Genomic DNA, 23,975 nt, shown 5'->3' with positions numbered 1-23,975 from the left:
CGCGGTCCTTAAAATGAATTTATAAATTAATATTGACGATAAGTTTTTTGTTGGGTAAACGTTTTGCAATTACTCGGTAAGTAATAGTCGCACACGATACGTTTCGCGGAAGGCTACATCAGCGGCGTTTGAACAATCTTTGTTTGTCTCAACGCGTTACCTAGAAGCGATAGTGACATTGTAGTCAGCTGAAAACCGTTAACGCACGAAAACGTTACGTATCGACGAGCGTCACTTGCGACCTTTCTAAAATTTACGATTCGGTTTTGTATTCCAAGTTTAGTAGTGGTTCGTAAAATTGTTCAGTTGAAAAGGTGTTAAGCGTCGTTCGCTGTCAAGGTTGAATTAGGACAGCAATGGAATTGTGTTAGTACAGCGTTGTATTAAATTACGAATTTCCTATGTGATTTAATTCTCATGACTTTTGCTGGGTTAGGCTTAGGCTATTGTTTTTGTATGCGCGCGACCGTTTCTTTAGTTTGAATTAAAAATGTAACCGACTTCAACAAACAGAGGAGTGCACTGAGGAATTGTTCGAGATGATACCGTCATCTCGTTTTTACCACCGCACCGCCCGCCACCGGAGTAGAGTTCATCCATACTACCTGGAGCCACTGCGGTCATCCACAGTGCGTTTCCAGAGGTCTTTTTTGCCACGTACCATCCGGCTATGGAATGAGCTCCCCTCCACGGTGTTTCCCGAGCGCTATGACACGTCCTTCTTCAAACGAGGCTTGTGGAGAGTATTAAGCGGTAGGCAGCGGCTTGGCTCTGCCCCTGGCATTGCTGAAGTTCATGGGCGACGGTAGCCACTCACCATCAGGTGTGCCGTGCGCTCGTCTGCCTACAAGGGCAATAAAAAAAAAAGGAAAATTAACCAATTTTTTTAATTAGATGGGTGCACGAACTCACGGCCCACTTGGTGTTAAGTGGTTACTGGAGCTCATAGACAGCAACAAGGTAAATGCCGCCACCCGCCTTGAAACATCAGTTCTAATTTTTTTTATTGCCTAGATGTGTGGACGAGCTCACAGCCCACCTGGTGTTAAGTGGTTACTGGAACCCATAGACATCTACAACGTAAATGCGCCACACACCTTGAGATATAAGTTTTAAGATCTCAGTATAGTTACAACGGCTGCCCCACCCTTCAAACCGAAACGCATTACTGCTTCACGGCAGAAATAGACCGGCACGCCAGAAATACCAACCCGTGCGGACTCACAAGACTTCCTGCCACCAGTAATTACGTAAATTATCTATATATTTTAATATTTTAATTATTTACTAGCTGACCCGGCAGACGTCGTTGTACCTCAATCGAGAAATAAAAGACCTAAACTTTTGTATAAAATAAACTTAAAACAAACAAAAGGAATCCGTCCGATATATCAAAGGGAACACAAAATTGTTATTTTTATTTAATTCCGAGCATTTTCAAATTTATCTACTTTTAAACCTTCTCTGGACTTCCACAAATAATTCCAGACCAAAATTAGCCAAATCGATCCAACCGTTCTCGAGTTTTAGCGAGACTAACGAACAGCAATTCATTTTTATATATAGGTATATAGATTGCTTAGATGGGTGGACGAGCTCACAGTCCACCTGGTTGTTAAGTGGTTACTGGAGCCCATAGACATCTACAAACGTAAACGCGCCACCCACCTTGAGATATGAGTTCTAAGGTCTCAGTATAGTTACAACGGCTGCCCCGCCCTTCAAGCCGAAACGCATTACTGTTTCATGGCAGAAATAGGCAGGGTGGTGGTACCTATACGTGCGGACTCACAAGAGGTCCTACCACCAGTAATTACGCAACATAATTTTTGCGGGTCTATTACACGATGTTATTCCTTCATCGTGACATGTCATTCGTGAAACATTCATTAGGTACGTATTTCATTAGAAAATGGGAACTTACCTGCGGGATTCGAACACGCATCGCTCAATACGAATGCACCAGGCGTTCGATCTTTAGGCCACGACGATTTTAAATTAGCAGTGCGGTCGAGGTCCATTAACTATGAAATATTTATGATAACTCACAACCTAGGTACTGATCAGATCTGGGTAAATTGAAACCATATAAAATTTACTGGAACCACATGAGAAGTACCAGCTCCATACCTTAAAAAATACAGTCCAATTGCGAACATCCTGATTTTTTAAGTCGGTTAAAAGCGAGAATAATCTATATCTATACTAATATATAAATCTACAATGGTTTTTACGGATGTTCCGTTATAACTACTGAACCATGTATCCGATTGACTTGAAACTTGGTATCCGTTTAGAAAATACATGTACTTAATGGATAGGTTAATATTTATATGAGTGTTGGACTCCCTACACCATAATTGTAACTATAATTGAGACCTTAGAACTTATATCTCAAGGTGGGTGGCGCATTTACGTTGTAGATGTCTATGGGCTCCAGTAACCACTTAACACCAGGTGGGCTGTGAGCTCGTCCACTCATCTAAGCAATATAAAAAAAAAAAACCATCTGCAGGGGCGTTAATGATGAGAATCTTTGTAGGGGTGAGAAATAATAATGTTAATTATAAATGCCCAGCGAAGCGGACCAGTACAGCTAGTCATTTATACATTTCATAGATCTTTAATTACCTACGTGGGTACATTAGCATATGCATATTCGTAAGTAAATATACTCCTGAAACGCGAGTTACATAGCATAGCAGACTACTCACCAGGTGAGCCGAACGTCTGTCCACCTTCGAGGGGTACACCTGCGTTACAGTTGAAACTGCATACAAATTTGAGTTAACTTTTACGCTATCGAGAACGTTAAAAACTGGCACTAAGCACCCAGGTGTTAACGTTGTGTATATACACATCCCTCGGAGCAGAATTCATTCGTAGGCCCTATAGTTTGTTTCCAGAGATCATTTTTACCATACTACATTCGGCCTTAAAATGAATTCCCATCTGTGGTATCTATTGAGCGCCCCTCTATCTTCAAACGTGATTTGTAAAGTGTCTGGACTGTACCTATGAGATTGCTCATATCCATGAATCCACTCACTCATCGGAGTACTTAAAATATTTTTTTGTAATATCATTGTCTGCTTTGGAAGGCAATAAAAACTCTTTGATTTGCTTAGGCCAGAAACTCATTATTCCGGTCCAAGCCAACACACATTCGTGCTAAAGAAACTATTAGCTTATCTTACCCGATTTTTGTTTTATAGCTTCACAACTAATATTTTAAACTGTAATTAAGCAGAAAATCATTATTACGTAAAAATGTAACAGTCGTATCTTGCGATTAAGTGTACCGTAGAATGTCGGGCATGTGGTCGCGGTCGGTGAACCCTCGCGTGTCTTATAAGGCACGGTCAAGGGGTGACCGCGGCTATTTAGCCTCTACGACTGAAGCAGGCGCGACAGTTTGAGATGATTTTTTTTGTTGTTGCTTGGATGGGTGGACGAGCTTACAGCCCACCCGATAGTGTTATATAAGTGGTTACTAGTTATATAAGTGGTTACTAGTTATATAAGTGATTACTGGAGCCCATAGACATCTACAACATAAATGCGCCACCCACCTTGAGATATAAGTTCTAAGGTCTCAGTATACCGGGGTCGTATCCGTGACCTGGCCCCCTAAGAGCTAGGGGTCCCACCCGTTTTGTGCGGGGAGAGACCCAGACGTGGCGTGGCGTGCTTTGCACGCTCACCCGCAATAGGAAGCCGGGTGATGGTAGACCGCGTTCCCCCGACCGCTCTGGGGGAAGGTGTAACGCGGCGCCATCAAAGCGGGCTCTCGGCCCGCTGAACGAGGGAACCGGTGGTCGTGTCGGTGGCGGCCGCCGGTCCGGCGTCCGTGGGACGGTGGGATGGATGTAATGTGCTCTGCGTCAACCCTGTCCCGCCGTTTCAATAGCCCGGCTGGGCTCCGGCCCGGTCCGAGGTAGGGCGCCGGTTGTGAGCGGCAGGAGTTTTTAGTGAGGTTCAACTCCCACATACCCCACCTGCCGCGCGGCTGGAGATCCGGCGATTTTCTCCTGTAGAAAAAAAAAAAAAAAAAAAAGGTCTCAGTATAGTTATAACGGCCGCCCCACCCTTCAAACCGAAACGCATTACTGCATCATGGCAGAAATAGGCGGGGTGGTGGTACCTATCAGTGCGGACTCACAAGAGGGTCCTACCACCAGTAATGATTTTGAAGAACAAACAACACAAAAACAAGAACAACAAATTAATCCACAGACACAGCACATTCAGTCTATAGCCAGATCTTCTCAGTGGGTCATGTTTCCGATCCGGTGGTAGATTCTGCGAAGCACTGCTCTCGCTAGGGCTAGTATTAGCAACGTCCTAAGAGCCCCGTGAGCTCACCTACTCGCTTGGTGGAATAGCCCTCTAACGCTATCAGCAGAGGTAGAAAAAAAAGTTACAAGGAGTGGGGGACTCCTATGTCTCGCAGTGGACGTCTGTGGGCTGACAGATAAATAGATATTATAATAAGGGCTATACTTCCAAAATGTTTGATTTTTAATGCACTTAGGTTTACCTCAACGCAGGATTTTTTTAAAATTAACGTCTATACGTCTATAATAATGCCTTCCATATTTATTATGCTGTTCTGATTGTGTAACATTGCGTTCTTCCAATACTGTAAAGTGATCATTGGAAACTTATATAGCATTCGGTTAAATGGAACATTTATGTGATTTTTTTTTCATTCTTATTTCAAGTAAGCGGTGAAAGGGTTCATGAGTAGATAAAGGCTTCATGTGCACTGACACTGACGATAAAACAAACTTAAGTATTGAACAGCTACTCCGTTTTGTGCGGGCAGAGACCCAGACGTGGGGCGGCGTGCTGTGCACACTAACCCACAGTAGGAAGCCGGGTGATGGTAGACCGCGTTCCCCCGACCGCTCCGGGGGAAGGTGTAACGCGGCGTCATCAAGGCGGGCTCTCGGCTCGCTGACCGAGGGAGCCGGTGGTCGTGTCGCCGGTCCGGCGTCTTTGAGACGGCGGGATAGATGTAATGTGCTCTGCGTCAACCCTGTCCCGCCGTCTCAATAGCCCCGACTGGGCTCCGGCCAGGTCTGAGGTAGGGCGTCGGTTGTGAGCGGCAGGAGTTTTTGTGAGGCTCATCTCCCACATACCCCACCCACCCCACGCGGGTGGGGATCCGGCGATTTTCTCCTATGAAAAAAAAAGTATTGATCAGCTAATTTTAACGTATGTATCATGTCTTTTCCGTAACGTCTTTCTCTTCGTTGCGGTTGCAAAGCAGGGCTGGCAGAACTATGTACATCTTTACGCGCTCGTGTAGCAGCAGGGCGGTCGACCCGAATGGACTTAGTATAGCGGTCTCAATATAACACAAATTACTTCCGGTCTACGTCGGAACATGTAATCAATTTTATATTCGTGTTTCGGCTTTAACGATTCACCTAGTTTCGTCTGGGTTTTGTTTTTTTTTGCGGAAATGATAGCTATTGTGGTTCGTCCACAATAAGTTAGTATATTAAGGTAATACAGTGCAACCTCGATATAACAAATCGGAAGGGAACAAGTAAATATTCGTTATAACAAGAAGTTCGGTAAACTGAGGTTTGTTATATTAAGGTTAGGTTGGTCTACCATTTGTTAAAACGAGGTAAAACGAGGTAAAATAAAATAATTCTTTAAATTTATACACATAAAAAATACAGTGGAATTGAATACATTCTATTTTTAAGTCGACTAAAAGCGAGAGAAATCATCATTATCTTTCATAATTTTTGAATTACCTACGTAGGCACACTAGCTTGCATATTAATATATACATTTTTTACTGGTGGCAGGACGTCTTATGAGTCCGCACGGGTAGGTAACAGCCCCCTGCCAATTTCTGCCGGTTTGAAGGATGGGGCAGCCGTTGTACTGTAAAAACTGAGACCTTTGAACTCATATCTCAAGGTGGGTGACGGCATTTATGTTGTAGATGTATATGGGCTCCGGTAACCACTTAGCAACAGATGAGCTCGCCCATCTAAGCAATAGTAAGAAAAAAACATAAATTATATCATTAATCAATTTTATCGATAGTCGATTATACAATACAATTACTCTTCTTTGCTTTGAATGACAGCACTAGCTCACGGAAAACTGACATTACTGAATCCCATAGACTCCAAGTGCTATAATGACTCTCTCGACTGGAACACAAGATTTATTTACTGTTGAAGTACACTGGATGGTGGTGACCTACCTATTTATGATACATTTAAATGAAATTATTTATAGCCTCAAAAAATTTAATAACACTTAAATATAATTTAATGCACTGTGTTTTACATTTCTATTTACACTTTTACTAAACATTATATTAACCACTTACAAATTTACATGACATCTTAGTTTCGTTCATTTCCATATAAAGTTATATATTATATTTATATACTGTCTACTCAAAACCCCCCTTAAATTATTTTACCTTTCATAATAATTATATTCTAATATTTAAATACCTATGCATCTTGTTAAATTTCGAAGTAGTCAATAGCGTCGAAATTTAATAAAAGTATCTATTAGATTTAACAAAAAAAAAAAAAAAACCTATGTGGACTCACAAAGCTCCCTACAAATCATCAATGCAGACTTCAAAGAGAGCTAAACTTGGAGAACGTTACTGCTCTTTTCTCTGTTGAATTTTGAAGCCTGCTCCATCCTCCGATACAGAACTGATGACTTGAAAAACTCTAAGAGAGAACGATTGTTTCTGTCTATTTTCATGTAATTCTCAAAGTAATTTTCTACTTGCATTTAATACTAGTATTAATTTTATTAAAGTTGTATAGTTTTTACGTTTAATTGAAAACTTTTATTGAATACTAGCTGACCCGGCAGACTTCGTAGTGCATCAATCGATAAATAAAAGACCTAAACTTTTGTATAAAATAAACTTAAAACAAATAAAAGGAATCCGTCCGACGGGGAACACATTAAAGGAAAAACAAAATTGTCTGTTTTTACATAATTCTCAGCATTTTCATATTTTTTCACCTTCTCTGGACTTCCACAAATAATTCAAGACCAAAATTAGTCAAATCGGTCCAGCCGTTCTCGAGTTTTAGCGAGATTAAAAAACAGCAATTCATTTTAGGTATAGATAGATTAGCGAAAACCTATTTGGAACTGTAGTAAATTATTGCTTGATGATTGACAAATCAAAAAAAATTAAATCAATGTTCAATGAATAAATATGTATAAACAATACAGGTAACTCTCCTAAAACACTGTATTTTACAAAAGGGTGCATCTCAAACACGAAATACCACCCCTAAGCCCTCTTATTAACACGGTACTTGTACAACACGATAACGAGATTTTGTTTAAAATTATTTAGAAAATTACATTAGGCACTATGAACACACAATATATGGGAATAACCCGAAGTTTTACTGCTTATTTTGTATGTGCAATGGGTAAAAAAGTACCTAGAGGCATAGTTGAGATGCTTCATTCGGAAAAAAATACTTTTCTCAGCTCATATAACACGGTTTTGCATAACGCGGGACTTTGTAGAGACGTATCTACCGCGTTCCTATAACACTTAACTGTGCTCAAATATGTACATACATACATAAGTAACAAAATGTATGCGATTCTGAAAGGAGCAGGCGCTTTGAAATATTAAAAGAGCCGGACTAAAATTGTAGCGGTTAATTAATATCACGTCAGCACGTGTATTTTTGAACACGTGTATCCGTGCACGTGCCTGTTAATTTATTTAAAAACTTGTAGTTTTGACCCAGTTTGCGGGGACACCACGGTGATATTTAACATCTGGTTATTTCGCGTTGTCTTTATTTGGATTATTTTCTTTATAAGCGTGATTGTAGTATGGAGTATCCTACTAACTGACAAGGAATATGTTTGGTCGAGACAAACGCAAACCTTTGCTTTAACTTTTTGGTTTTTTTTTTAATGCTTAGATGGGTGGATGAGCTCACATCCCTCCTGGCGTTAAGTGGTTACTGGAGCCCATAGACATCTACAACGTAAATGCACCACTTACCTTGAGATATAAGTTCTAAGATCTCAGTATAGTTACAACTTAACTCAGTAAAGTTAACTTAAATATTTATTGCCTTTTTTGGTAGACGAACGAACAGCACACCCGATGGTAAGTAGTCCCAGTCGTTTTTTTTATTGCCCTTGTAGGCAGACGAGCATACGGCCCACCTGATGGTGAGTGGTTACCGTCGGCAGAGCCAAGTCGCTTCCTCCTGCTGAGGAGTCTCTGCGAGCCTCGTTTGAAGGAGGACATGTCATAGCGCTCGGGGAAACACCGTGGAAGGGAATTTATCAAGTAATAATGGATAATTAATTGACTAAATCGATGGTATTCTCATTTTATTTTGTTGAAGTCGATTCCCTTTTTTTGGTAACAATAATAGTAAGTGATAACTTCTTGTAGGAGGGTAAACGTAACGTTACGTAACGCGTTACGGCGTCAGTCCATCTGGCGTCCCTTTCTCTCTCGCGTACGGCAGCGGTACTGGGAACATATCTAACTCCTGACTATTTATATATCTTTTTCAAGTTATGTCACAATTTTTCTTGCATTACCATATTCATATAGATAAAATTTAAGTAATAACCTAAACTTAAATAATTTCAATATTAAATATTTCAACTTAGATTAGCTTAAGCTTTCACTCCTGTCGGGCGTCCCAAGTCGCACACTTTTTTTGTTATTTACTTATTGTGCGTATAAATTTATATAATATCAATCACAATTAAGCACAATACTTTGTCCAACAAAATACTATACACTCTTATCTTCTCAGCGGGTCGCGATTCCGATCCGGTAGTAGATTCATTCGCGAAGCAGCTGCTCTTGAGTTGTTAGGTCTCCTTCGGAGGCGCTCGGGCAGCTGTTAGCAAATCCCACCCCTCATGGCTGAGCCTTTGCTCGCTCAACTGTCCTAGTGAAACTGGAAAGGCCTCCGGGCTATCAGGAATTATTCAATCCTAAAAAAAAAACTAAACTAAACACTCATGAAAAAAGGTACTAATATGAGTAAGAAACAATAAAAATTGTGACCAGTGCTTAAATGCATTAACTTTGTTGTATGAAATTGTTAATTATTAGAAACACACTATGAAACGTGTCCTGCACATGTTAAACAAAGAATTGAGTACTCATAATTTAAAACAGCTTAAGACTTTAACGAGGAACCCGCAATGGACTCGAAACACGTAGTGGTCTAGTAATTCGCGGACATTTGTATTGTAATTTCAAGACGGCACTCGAGGTGAGGGTTTGATTTTTTTTTTATTGCTTAGATGGGTAGCTCACAGATCACCTGGTTTTAAGTGGTTACTGGAGCCCATAGACATCTACAACGTAAATGCGCCACCAAGTTCCAAGGTCTCAATATAGTTACAACGGCTACCCCACTCTTCAAACCGAAACGCATTACTGCTTCACGGCAGAAATAGGCAGGGTGGTGGTACCTACCCGTGCGGACTCACAAGAGGTCCTACCACCAGTAGGACGATTTTTAGGCGATTTTTTTTTCTCCACATGGTTGCACATCTACAACTTCTGGGTAGGTGGCGGAGGCATCTGATATCTACAGGATTCGGTAAACACTAAACACCTGGTAAGCTGTAAATTCGGTAACCTACCTAAAAAAAATTTCTCAATAATTTTGTCATACTATGGATTGATTTTGTATTCATTATATTTTGAAATATCTGTGTGCAAATAACGCTTCGTAAATATTTTCTTTTTCCGAATGCCGCGCGATGTTTATTCCGAGAAACGGGACTTATTACATCACACTTGCTTTGTTTCTTTAATTTAATTGTAAAACTGCAGCCTTCAAAAGTGCAATTTCGACCTACGTAAGCTTTTGCAATAAATGCAACTTCTAGTTATTTTAAACAAGACGGCGCACACGCCCAATCGACACTTATAGCAAATGTGACGTTTATGCTAATTTACTTGTCTTTATCTAGTTTTCTTGGGATCCTGAAAAAACTTTCTTATTCTTCATCAAATCATACCAAAAACCTAGGACATTTTTCTCCCTAGTAAAGGTAGTAAAGCTTATAAATTATTCAATTTAAAAACAAAATCAAACATCATAGCGTTCAAGTATTGAACAAATATCTGTCTAAAGCAATTCTAAGCTCGTAAACTCGTTAAGTAAATTAATTTAAAAATTATTCGATAATAAGTAGTTATCATGCGAAATCGAGCTACGGCATCACGCATGCTTTGTTTAATTCATCCGACTATGATCAGTCCGCGTCGGTGAGCCCGCGTAGCAAGCCGCCCTGCGTAGCACTCTGCTACGAAGCTACGAATCTCGCACGAGAAAAATTTAAAAATCATATTATATGCAATAAATATAATTAGTTGAAAGTTTTCTAAATATATATTTAAAGTTATTTTGAAATTGATGAAATGTGGTGAGTTTTTCATTACTCTTAACTTATTTTTGTTGTATGCGTTTGTTTGGTGCATGCTTTTTTATCTTTTGGGATCGTAATCAGAGGTTGTCGGTTCGTCCTGTCAGTTTATGTATGAATCTATGACGGTACTAATTTGCTTAATGTTTTTGGTGAGATTTTTCATATAAAATCGAATATTCAATGTTGCTTCAAAACTTTTTTTTTTGCAATAATCATATTCTGCGCCAAAATAATGTTATACAAACACGGCCTTACGGAAAAAACGTTGCCACATTTTCTATTAGTTATTATTTAAATACAAAGTTATTAAGATTGTTGAAATAGGAAAATATCTCGAGCGAAACGCCAATCCGTATAATTCACTGTTGGCTTATCTAGCTTGCTTATCTAAATCTTAATTAGATACTTTCAAAGGCTTGAACAAGAATACGTCCTCCAACTATAAAGTAATATCGGAAATAATGTATTCACAATGAAAAATGCGAGATGAGACCACGACTCGTTTTTTTTTACTACCTAAACTGATAGCCTTGAGAGGCTATGTGTGAGCTCACGGGGCTCAAACCTGACGTTGTTGCTAACATGAACCCTAGCAAGAGCTGTGCTTCGCAGATCACCAAATCGGAAACGCGGCCCACTGAGAAGGTCCGGCTAAAGCTCAGTGGGCTGTGTCTGTGGGTTAGTTTACTCGCCGAGTCATTCGTCGCAAGCGACGGGTTCGATTAAAACGATGATACGACTCGCAAAAACTGAAAAAAATACTCGACATGATTAGTATTCTAGAAGAGCGGACGAGCTCATGGTCCGTCTTGGCTTAAGTGGTAATCGAATCGCATTTATATTCAACGCGGATGACGTCACTTAACCTGACACTAGTATAAAGGTACAGTTGTACATGCTCATTACTAGCATAAAAGCCACTATTGAGCGGTTGCTGCTTAGTAGCATGTGTGCCGAAACATTGCTTATAATGAGCATGCTCATTTCTAGTTTCTTTAAAAATTGATTGTCGGTTTTGGACGTGCTATCTGCAGAGCGAGATGTAGGGAGCGTGCTTTTAGCGCGTCTGATCAGGTTTTAAACAAAGACAAATGTGTCAGTTTGAAGAGCATGCTCGATGCTCGCACGCTAATAAGTATTACATTTTAATTGCTCTATACATGTCAATGTTATTTTATGTCTTACTGTAAACCCTGTCGGTAATCCTTAAATAAATAAATAAATAAAAGCATGTGTAACTGTATGTTAAGGTACTGTTACACATGCTCATTTCAAGCATGAAAGTATGAGTTCTATTGACCAGTTCCTACTTAGTAGCATGTGTGTCGGAATGTTGCTCAAAAGTAGCATGCTCATTTCGAGTTTGCTTAAAAATCAACGGGCGTGCGATTTTTGAGCATGCTACCTGCGGCGCGGGGCTGGAAGGCGGCGTGCTTTAAGCGCGCCTAAACAGGTTTGCTTATTGAGCATGCTAGTATCGATCAGTCGTTTGCAACAGGTATAATACAAATACATACATAAAATACATATTTATTTAAATAGCATACTTAAAATTAGCATGCCTATTGCTAGCAAATGAAAACGGTTCATAAGCATGCTCGTATTGAGCATACTCAATAGCACGCTTTTTAGGATGCTATTTTAGATCATGTGTAACAAGTACCTTAAAGGTACAGTTGTACATGCTCATTACTAAATAGCACGATAGCATGTCACTATTGGGCAGTTGCTGCTTAGTAGCATGCGTATCGAAACATTGCTAATAATAAGCATACTCATTTTGAGTTTGCTCGAAAATCGCCAGTCGTGCGATTTTTGGGGAATGCTATCTGCAGCGTGAGTTGAAAGGAGCGTGCTTTTAAACAAAAACAAATGTCAGTTAGAAGAGCATGCTCGGTGCTCGCGTGGCTAATTAGTATTACATTATATGAGCATGTGTAACTGTATCTTAATTGTAAAACGGTTGTATCTCTTCAAAGCGGTACACGCGACTGCTTTGCGGCAGAAATAGGCATAGCATATAAATTTATAAACGTGACGTTTACTAAGCGATTCAATGGAACTGGGACGCCGGGAAAGGGGCAAGGAGGCGGAATAAAAATGCAAGGGTGAAGTCGCGTGACGATAAATACGTGAAATATGGCTACCTTTAGTGCAGTCTGATTAAATAGCTGGATGGTAAATCTGATTAAGGAAAAAAACGTTTTTACCAACCCGAAAACTGTTTTTATTTTAATATATAATTTCTATTTTATTATCTATACTAATATATAAATCTACAGTGGTTTTTACGGATGTTCCGTTATAACTACTGAACCGTGCATCCGATTGACTTGAAACTTGGTATCCATGTAGAAAATACATGTACTTAATGGATAGACTAATATTTACATGAGTGTTGGACTTCCTGCACCAGTTGCGGGGGCGTTAATGATGATAATCTTTGTGGGGGTGAGAAATAACAATGTCAATTTTAAATGCCCAGCGAAGCGGACGGGTACAGCTAGTTCACTTATACATTTGTGCAATTGCACATTAAATAACTACTATAATACAAAATGTTAACAAAATTGGGCTCCAGTAACCACTTAACACCAGGTGGGCTGTGAACTCGTCCATCCATCTGAGCAATAAAGAAAAATACACGAGAAGCAGCTTTCAAATAAAAAGTCATTATAAAGAGTTTACCTTCAGAAAAGATCTAGAGTAAACAGTTAAAAAAACAATTTAGTACATAAATGCAATGGCCCAAGCTAGAATACTCGCGATGAATGATACGGACGAGAAAAGAACCAGTTGACACAGACCCCGGCTCCTAATTCTTTTGACTACGGCGCTCTAGCTCGGTCATCGAACCTGTAAATCACTGAAGACACAACTAATGAGGAAGTCAGGAAATGTTGTGGACCCTTGTTTTTCATCTCACAATGAATTGTGTCACGATAAAAATTAGATACTCTAGTATTTATTTCATATAGCTGACCCGGCAGACTTCGCAATGCCTCAATTAATAAATAAATGACCTAAAATTTTGTATAAAATAAATTTAAAACAAACAAAAGGAATCCGTTCGACGGGGGACACATCAAAAAACAAAATTGTTATTTTTATTTAATTCCAAGCGTTTTCATATTTATTCAAAAAACCTTCTCTGGACCTCCACAAATAATTCAAGACCAAAATTTGCCAAATCGGTCCAGCTGTTCTCGAGTTTTAGCGAGACTAACGAACAGCAATTTATATATAATTAGTCTGCCATAAATTCTGTTACAAAGGAAAACAAAAAAAAATCTATGGCAAATAACATTTATGACTTTTACAGTGTGATAGTTTAATACATAAATATAAAACAATTTAAAGTATAAAAAGCTGATTCGAAGTGGTCTCCATTGGCTGCAATACAGTCCTTTAAACGTTGAGGCCAGTTGTCAAAAGAAGCACGCACTCTTTCCATGGGAAAATTTTTCACTGCCAATCGTACGGATTGTTTTAGGGACTCCAAATTATCATGGCGTTTAGAGCAAGCCGTACTCTCTAAAACTGACCATAAATCATAATCCAGCGGATTAAGATCGGAACTAAACCACGACCAGTCTTCAGCTCTTCGTTTCCAACCAAGACTGCGTAGACCGAGCTTTATGACCTGGCGCCGAGTCTTGCTGGAAGGACCATTCTTAATTATTGAACATGGTGTTGTTAAGGGGCTTCACTATCTTCTCAAGAATGGTATCTTGATACACTTGTGCCGATGTTTTGATACCTTTTTCACAAAAGTATGGTTCAGTCACTCCTTCATAGCTAATACCCCACCAAACCATCACTGAAGTCGGATAGTGCCCACGTTGCACTCTGTCGACTAATTGGGAAGCTTCCTTAGAGCTTTGAGCATAAATACGGTCATTTTGTTTGTTAAAATGTTGCTCAATTGTAAAAAATTTCTCATCCGTAAACAAAATTTTTCTATGACCTCCCTTTGCGTACCGCTTCAGTAGTTGTTTCGATTTTACCACCCTATTCTCTTTTAAATTATCAGTTAAGAAATGACCAGTACGTCTCTTATAGGCTGTAAGTCCTAAGTCATCTTTTAAAATACGCGACATGGTTCTAGGTGTTATCTTCATCTCCCGAGATAAAATCTTTTGCTTTCGGACAGGATTTCTTCGAATTCTTTCCCTTACTGCTTTGACCACCTTTTTCGTACGAACACTACGTGGACGGCCAGACCTTTTTCTGTCACAAACAGAGGAGGTCTCATTGCACCTATTAATAGCCCGGTACACAAACATTTTACTAATACCAAGTGTATGGAGAGTTTCAAAAATTGCATTTGGCTTTGGCTGGGATTTGCTAACAGCTGCCCGAGCGCCTCCGAGAGAGACCTAACAACTCGAGAGCATCTGCTTCGCGAATGAATCTACTACCGGATCGGAATCGCGCTGAGAATATCCGGCGGGCTGAATCATGGGTTAGGTTTGCAAGTCGAACTCTGCATAGAGTTCGACGAGTAGGGTAGTAGGGTTACTACTTACGGGGTCCGTAAGCCTGCTCCTAGTGTTAGAGCTGAAGACATCTACTGCAAGGGTTATTGGATCTGATGGATCTGTAAGGACGTGTCTAGGGCATCGACGGTGACACTGACTCCTGCGTGATCAGGACTCGGGGACAAACCTATAACTAAATAAACTATGTGATGTGAGACGGAAAAAAGAGAATTTTTTTTTCATTATTGTGTTGTTAGGTCACAGTCTAAGGATATAATATCGCGTGTCTCGATGCGAGACGATCGCGATGTCACAAATTATAAATCGATAATACTTAGCGAACGTACTGCATCGCTCCCGCCAACCATAACATCACGAAATACTTTGATATCGTTTTATAGAACATTCTTAAATGTAGATAGAATGAATGAGTATATCAACAAATTAAAGAGCGGACGGTTAGCGTGGTATGGACATGTGATGCGTAGAGAGGAGATGCATATGACTAGGAGATGTATGGAAATGGTAGTGCAAGGTAGAGGGAGAGAGGTTGACCGAAGAAGATATGGATGGAGTGTGTGAATGACGATATGAGAGAGAGAGAGGAGTGAATGTTGAGATGGCGGCTGATAGAAGAAGGAAATAGAGAAAATTTTGTTATGCCGACCCCACCTAGTGGGATAAGGTGGAAAAAAGATGACTTATATGTGGGCCAGTTTTTTTTTTTTATTTTCCTTTCTTAATCTTGGGTAGTCAAGGGGCTATTCCAACTTCGTGCGGATCGGTAGGTGAGCTCACGGGCTCAACCCGAAAGGATTGCTAACACTGGTCCTAGCGAGAGTAGCGCTTCGCTGAGTCTATTACCGGATCGGAATTGCGACCCATTGAGAAGATCCGGCGAGAAACTCAGTGGGCTGTGTCTATAGGTTAATAATCTTACGTAATGAAATTATGATAAAAGGTTTTTTTTTATTGACGCCGATGGCACACCCAGCATCCATCGTTTTTGAACGTCATCAATGCCAGTGTCAAAACCATGCCAAAAGTCATGGTCAGCCGCCTCTCGTGCAATTGTCTATCCTCTCGTCTCAACTTTAGCACGTGTGTTTTCTTTTCAAAGCCCTATACTACATAATATATAATGTCGTAATAATGATTGATTATAATGTGGCCTTAAAAATGTAATGTTTACACAATATCGTTTTGGCTTCGTCCTTGGTTGGTGTTTGAATAAATCGAATAAAAAATGGACACCGTCGTTTGACATTGACCTCACGCCGTGGGACCGATTAAACGCACGTAAATTTTACGTAAATATTGTAAAGCTAACTCATACATACTCGGCGTGTTGAAGTAAATGGAATTATCGCGGTGCTCGCGTGACGTGAGCTGAATTAAATATCAACGGTAAATTAATTCCAAATATTATTATGTTATCTTCTTGATAAAACAAACCAGATTTATATAGCTTTACAATCGTGTTAGGGCTTCTTGTGAGTGAGTAATAATGCGTTTCAGTTGGGGCAGCCGTTGTACAAACTAAGATTTAGAGCTCTATTCCTATTTGGGTGCCGGGTTTTACATTGTTGATATCGATTGACTCCGGTTACCATTTGATTTTGATCCTATTGTAAAAGACTATTATACTTCTGCAATCATAAATTTCGGCACGACTACACTTTAGACAAATATAAATAAGACCAACAATATTTAATCTATTCTCAATTTGACCACAGACTTTAAGCAGTAAGAAAAGTCTGACAATAAGCAAATAGTATGCATGCGTGTGTGCATCAAATACATGGTATGTAGTGTGTGTAATGTTTTCATTATTGGTTTAATGTATTTTTTATCCATTATTTAAAAAAAAAAATATTGTTCACTCATTCTCTATGTTGTCTATAAGTGTGGGAAATGTCATACTCCTCCGTCCGCGCCATTTTCGTAAAAAGGGATACAATGTTTTTGCTTCACGTATTAATATATAGATAAACAGTGAAAATATAGTACTAATTCAGTATTATGCTGATTTCAGTAAATTCTAGTTTTGAGTCATTGTCGTTCCATTGTACCTACGATGAAAGCGTGTGTAATTACTCGTTTTATTTCTATCGTGAGAACTATCACACTCCGCACCGTTAACGCGGTGCAAGTGAAAAACGATACATAGGTATTTCAATATCAGATTTATTCGATTAGACAAACGAATGAATCAAAGCTATACATTTAAAATGCTTTTTGATGATATAATGCCATGTTTTTTTTTTATTGCTCAGCTGGGTGGATGAGCTCACGGCCCCCCCTGGTGTTAAGTGGTTACCAGAGCCCATAGACGACTATAACGTAAATGCCGCAGCTGACCTTAAAACATGATTTCTAAGCCCTCAGCTTTTGCAGTACAAGGGCTGCTCCACTCTTCAAACCGAAACGCATTACTGCTTCACGGCAGAAATATTTTTTTTTTTTTTTTTTTTTATTGCCTTTGTAGGCAGACGGGCATACGGCCCACCTGATGGTGAGTGGTTACCGTCGCCCATGGACTTCAGCAATGCCAGGGGCAGAGCCAAGCCGCTGCCTACCGCTAATAGGCAGGGTGGTGGTACTTACCCGTGTGAACTCACAAGACGTTCTACCACCAGTAGTCACACTAATTCTATTTGCAGACTCTTTTCATGAAGAAGGCATAGAGAATTAGTTCCCTTTCAAGGTCCCACCAAAACTGTATACTTAATGCAAAATTGTGAAACTGTAGATTACATTCATGCAAACCAACTGTACATTTTGTTTATCCAATTAACCGCATTTACTATTAAAATTTTAATAAATTTAATTTTAGTTTTCTTCGTTTTGAAATTGTACCACACGAAGAAGAATCGGTTGTTAATTTTTAAACATTAGGTTATTCATTGGAAAATTCAACGTATTCATTTAGTATGTTTCAAAGTCTTGTCATTTAGTCTATAAATTATATGGTATCTCGTGTACTACAGTGGTGTGTTTTCTAACAAATATGATGTTGTGAAAACCGGTTGATTTTTTTTTTGTCTGTGAATTTAAGCAAATGGCTTAAAGACACAGGATATTTGTGATTCTTAGTTTGAAAGGTGGATGGAGTAGTCGTTTTAGGGTATTTAAATATATTAGAGACTAGCTGACCCGGCGAACTTTCCGCCTTAGAGGCAATAAATGAGCAGACTTTTGATTTTATTAAGGTCAAATTTTTATTTGGATAGTTAATGTAAATTAAAAAAGCAAGTATGAAGTAATAATATTAATTCTAGTTAGGAAAATGATAATCCTATTTAGGATCTGCATCTTATTTAAAACAAATTTCTTTTGTATATTGTCTCAACTATAAAAGCGTTGCAGTGATGGCTCGCAGTCAATCAGTAATCGGAACTACTCGTAGCGAAATAGCGAACGGATCACCTGAAGCGAAGCGGAAGAAGCGAATTGAGAATTTTAAAGTGTTTGTGAAGTGTTTTAAGTGTTGAATACAGTGTTAACTCGTAATTCGGTCGAATTTTATTTATCTCAAACCCCAGCGCGTAACAGTATTATGTTGTTATTAATTCCAGTTGCCGTTTTGAGATTTGAAAATGTCTCCCTGGTATGTCAGCGGGGATGCAGCAGAGAGTGGACCGTCGCTCGGCGTTCTCACCGTCGACGCCTAACAGTCGCGCCATGGATAAATACGAGCAGCTATCCGTGGTCAGTGTGTAAAACTAAATACTGCATAGTGTAGATAGACTGTACAACCGTACTGATGATTATGAAATTGATTAATGTAGACCAGCATTTCCCAAAGTGGGCGATAACGCCCCCTTGTGGGTGCTGCAGGCCTAAAGAGGGGCGGTAAGACACCCAGAAAAAAAAATAAGGGGCGTTGTGTAGAAACTTGGGAGGCGATTTGTGATTTCATCTAGGAGGACTCTTAGACACCGAATGAGCTCTTGCTATAGTGGTTTTAAGTAGGTGAAAAAAGGAAGGCGCTAAAAAATAACTTATTCTCAAAGTGGGCAGTAGACAAAATAAGCTTAGGACCCCTGATGTAGACTATGCTACACCATTTTTAAATGAAGTAGTTTCATTTAAAATTCGATCTCATATCTGGACAATTGGTTGGTAATGCAACATGAACGTGAATTCTGACGATGTGCTAGGTTAGTTAGTTGTAGTAATTACTTAAAATCAGAAAGACCATGTTAATTTGGAGAACCTTGTGACAGAATCTAATGACTGCAGGTTCATGATCTTGCGTTCAAACACGCATAAAGAGCAACAAAAAAGTTTATTCAAATGTCTTCCAATTAAAGCTACTTTATGTATTGAATCTCGTATATTTTACTGTCATTATAGTATCTCTGCTGAGAATGCTTTACAGATTAACCGAACATTTAGAGAAAACTGACCGTAACGTAACAATAGCTTAAGTTATATCTAAGACTCGCGAAAACCGATGAAAAAAGTATATTTCTCCTCAGATTTTTTCATATGGGTCCCTTTTGCCCTACACAACTAATCGAATTTAGGGGTAGGTCGGCGAGGGTTCATACGGCGTGGTGCTGAAGTGCCGTCGCCGCGACACAGGTCAGCTGGTCGCCATCAAGAAGTTCCTTGAGACCGAAGACGATGCTGCGGTCAGGAAAATGGCATTACGAGAGATCCGCATGTTGAAAGTGAGCAGTATTTTTAAATCATCATCATCATCAGCCCTTATCTGCCCACTGCTGGACGTAGGCCTTCCCCAATGCCTTCCACATAATGCGGTCCTCCGCCTTCAGCATCCAACGACTTCCCGTCGTGAGCACTAAGTCGTCGGTCCACCTGGTTGGAGGACGCCCCGCGCTCCTGGTACCCATCCGTGTCAGTTTTTAAATGACATGTTAAAATCAAAGCGGACTTTATCGTTGAGGGGGAAATCTGTGACTATGACACTTTTCTATTAATTATAGTCCGTCTACTTTTGGCCCACGGTTTGGTTAGCTGGTCATACTTGTTGACGACAAATGACGTCACCGGTAAAAAGCCGGTAATGAAGATGCCCTCAGCTACATTGTGTAAAGTTTAGGTGCAGTTTCTTTTGTTTAATTATTGGCTACCTTATTACCGGGTAGATAATATTTAATTTTCTGATTCTTTCATCTGAAGTACCTGTTTGATGTTAGAGACTGTTACTGAAAATAAAATAGGCGCTTTTAGAGCTCATGTAATGGGTTATACGAAACTGAGCAATGCAACTTTTTCAATGTACAGAAACTGCGTCACGATCATCTGGTGAATATGATTGAGGTGTTCCGCCGAAAGCGAAGGTTTTACCTGGTCTTCGAGTACTTGGATCACACGCTGCTGGACGAGCTTGAAGCTTCACAAGGAGGCCTCGGGGAGGACACAGCGAAGAAACACCTGTACCAATTGCTGAAGGGAATTGATTATTGCCATCAGAATTCCGTTAGTACCTAGTTGTAGTTACGTGTACCATGTTTATGGGAGCAATCCGGAAGATGGTCTGCCACTAATATGCTAGCCACAAGGGGCAGAGAGCATACGCTTGCAGTATGTTCCTCCGCCCAGGTGTAAGCGTCTTGTTTGCTCAAAAAGAGCTTGACCTAGCTTGGGGCTGAAGGTCTTACGCCTTACTCCAGCCCTTATACGAGACGACCTTCCTGATGTCAGGCTCGAGGCGACCGAAGAGTTTAAGGTCGTTTGTCGCATTATGTATTCTAGCGTGCCACATGGAGTTGAAAGTTAACACTAACTGGTAGGTGGTTTAATGCTTTCCGAGCCTGTAGGCTGGCCTAGCGAGGTTTACCGTAATTCTTACAGCACTGGCTAAGCATATCGCGAGGGATTCGCCACCGACCCAATTTACTACTTCTAGGATAATATAATTAAACCGACGTAACTGTCTCTTAGTCTTTGGGAATATAATGTTCATACATCACTGTCTGATAATCGCATATGATGTAGAATAAAGTAAATAACCCAGCTTATATTTGTATGGACACTTTTTTCCTACCTATTCTAGTAACCTCGAGGGGTTATGCTAGATTCACAGAACGTGTAGGTGAGCTCATGGGGCTCAAGCCTGACGACGTTGCTAACACTAACCCTAGCACTCTTGCTAGGTGTCACAATTCACTTTTGGGCTATCTTAAAATTCGTAAACACAGACACATAAATAATTATATTTAAATACATTACTATATCACTTTTTTCACACTTAGATCCTAAAACATTTCCCTACAGAACGTATGTTCAGAAGTTGGCAGAAAAACATTATCAGTAGGTACGTCAGCTAATTTTGTTATTGTGAACAAAGTACCGAACACTGATTTCACGACCTAATAAACTAATGCTGTCAATATAATTCATATCATCATCATCATCATCATCATCATCATTCTCCTGTCCTTCTCACCTCCTGGAGTTTGCGCAACATGTTTTCTCCCTCCATGCTCCTATCACACTATCCTATCATACACAATTCGCTCACTACCCTCTTACACATATCGTCTTTCACGCAATCCATCCATTTCTTCTTAGGTCTATCTCTTCCTCTATAGCCTTCCACATTTATGGATAACACTCTCTTACCAACCTCATTTTGATTTCGTCTCATCACATGTCCATACCATCCCAAACGCGCACTTCTCAACTTTTTTGTCACAGGTGCCACTTTCAGACTTCTTCTAACATATTCATTCCGTTTTTTTTTCTCCATTGTATTTCAATAATAATTCAATGAAATGTAATAAAAAGACAGAGTTAATAATTTATACTCTGTTAATCAATGTCCCATATTAATCCATTTCCAGATAATACATCGCGACGTGAAACCGGAGAACGTACTAGTGTCAAACGCTGGTATCGTGAAGCTCTGTGACTTGGGATTCGCGAGAACTCTGGCCGCTCCCGGCGAGCCTTACACGGAGTACGTGGCGACGAGGTGGTACAGGGCTCCTGAATTATTGGTCGCAGAGCACAGGTACTAATTTTTGGCTTTTTTTGGTTCAGACGGACGGGATCGGGTTTGTTAACAGGAAAAGCTACCGTATTATTGATATTGATAATATACCGCGAGAAACTTCCTGGGACAATGGCGTTAATGGTTTGCAATATTGGTGAAATCTTTTGAAACGACTCTACGTCTGAGCTTGTTACAGAATCTTCATATATCAAAATCTTTGTGGTCTTATTAATCTTGGTCCTGATTAATGTTCCACTGAACCCAATTTGGTAACAGATTTTAATTAATCACTGTATTTGTCAAGAATAAATACAAAGTGTTTTATGTTTATTTTCGTCTTGTAAGTATATATGTCATTTTTAAAATGCTTAGATGGGCGGATGAGCTCATGAGCACCACCACCTGGTCTTAAGTGGTTACCGGAGCCCATAGACATCAACAATGTTAATGCCGCCACCCACCTTGAGGCATGAGTTCTCAATTTTATAGTACAACGGCTGCTCCACCCTTCAAACCTAACTATATCACTGCTTCACGGCAGAAATAGGTAGTGGTATTTATCCGTGTCAAGGGTGTCCCACCGAGTGCAAACTACATATAAAAACAGAAGAAAATTCCAACTTGGAGCCAATCACATTCGGCAAACTTTTTTTAGTTCAAATATTACTATAATAACTAAATAACAAATGACAGTACAAATCAGTGAAGCAATTATTATCGGGTATTATGACAAAATATATTGATTTTTGGTAATTGGTAATTGAATAATAAGCCCGAATGAGAAAAGAGGAGGGTCGACTTGGAGTTCGACTTTGCCACCGCAAAACAGTCAACGGCGAATGTCTGGTGGCGGATAATTAGCCGGATCCCAAAATAAAGCTTCAGCGGTCTCGAAGAACTAAATCTGTTCCAAAAGTACTTACTTCCGTGGAAGGACGCGGGACCCCACCATGTGTATTTTCCCAAGAAAGCCCCATAGGCACGACCCTCAGCATTGAGGGTTATCGACGCAAGGACGAGGTAATTGAATTTAGATAAATTTTAAAATATATCTTTTTGTTGCATCAGATACGGTCCAGAGGTAGACGTTTGGGCACTGGGCTGTCTGTTCGCGGAGATGTTGACGGGAGACCCTCTGTTCCCTGGAGACTCCGACATAGATCAATTAGCCCTTATAATAAAGACTGTAGGTAAGAATGATAACGATTTTTGTCAAAACTATTCTTAGCGGTATTTTATATTACACTGTCCATATGTATACACATATTATAATTGAATATGCAATTTCGAAAAGGGCACATCTCTGAAAATGTAAAATGTTCAGGAAATGAAAAAAAAACTGATTATTTTCTAAAGCAGTGTAAAAATTTAAAATATTAACTATTGAGATATATTTTAGTGTTAATTAGCAATTGAAAATTACCGGAATTATTATAAAATGGGTGTAGGTAAGCCTCAAAACTACATGTATATGAAAAAACGTATTTGACAACATATGCGACATGTGCCCTTTTCGAAAATGCATATTCAATTAATAATCACTCTGGAATTGAACAGTATCCAAAGTGAGTAAATGAAGATACTGTAGATTTTAATGTCATTCAAAACCAATAAGCAATGGACATCGTGTGTGAAGAACAAAACCAATTTACAGCAATAATATGCCCGTAAAATACTTGAGAACAAAAAAATCGGTTTCGGCAAACTGAAATTTACATACATTTACTACAAAATCAGATGTGGGTTTACACCATTGACCAGTAAAATCTAAGGTAGCATGATACATTGGGCCAAAGAATTTGAATTTGAATTTGAAAGAGCGATTATGGTCCTTTAAGTCTTCTACTAATCAACTACTAAGTGAAATTAGTATCTGTTTAGAATCAGCAGACAAGGATTTTTTTATTGCTTAGATGGTTGGACGAGCTCACAGCCCACCTGGTATAAAGTGGTTACTGGAGCCCATAGGCATCTACAAATGGGCCACCCACCTTGAGATATAAGTTCTAAGGCCTCAATATAGTTACAACGGCTGCCCCACCCTTTAAACCGAAACGCATTAATGCTTC

The 23,975-nt window shown here is 39.6% G+C and overlaps 1 protein-coding gene across 2 annotated transcripts in view; it reads left to right on the top strand.

Moving 5' to 3' along the window:
* The window catches only part of LOC101741709 (cyclin-dependent kinase-like 4), a 36,963-nt gene that overhangs the window by 1,325 nt on the left and 11,663 nt on the right, over positions 1 to 23,975 (top strand). For both annotated transcript variants that reach the window (XR_002430293.3, XM_004924365.4), the window contains exons 2-6: positions 18,515 to 18,647; positions 19,475 to 19,615; positions 20,193 to 20,387; positions 21,755 to 21,924; positions 22,975 to 23,096. Coding sequence is in view for 1 of the 2 variants with exons in the window: in XM_004924365.4 (XP_004924422.1) it covers positions 18,549 to 18,647; positions 19,475 to 19,615; positions 20,193 to 20,387; positions 21,755 to 21,924; positions 22,975 to 23,096 (727 nt within the window). In the remaining variant the exon portion in view is untranslated. The remainder of the gene's footprint in view (positions 1 to 18,514; positions 18,648 to 19,474; positions 19,616 to 20,192; positions 20,388 to 21,754; positions 21,925 to 22,974; positions 23,097 to 23,975) is intronic.

This window comes from Bombyx mori, chromosome 3, assembly GCF_030269925.1.
Source record: "Bombyx mori chromosome 3, ASM3026992v2".
NCBI lineage: Eukaryota > Metazoa > Arthropoda > Insecta > Lepidoptera > Bombycidae > Bombyx > Bombyx mori.
This window is presented reverse-complemented; position numbering and strand designations above follow the sequence as displayed.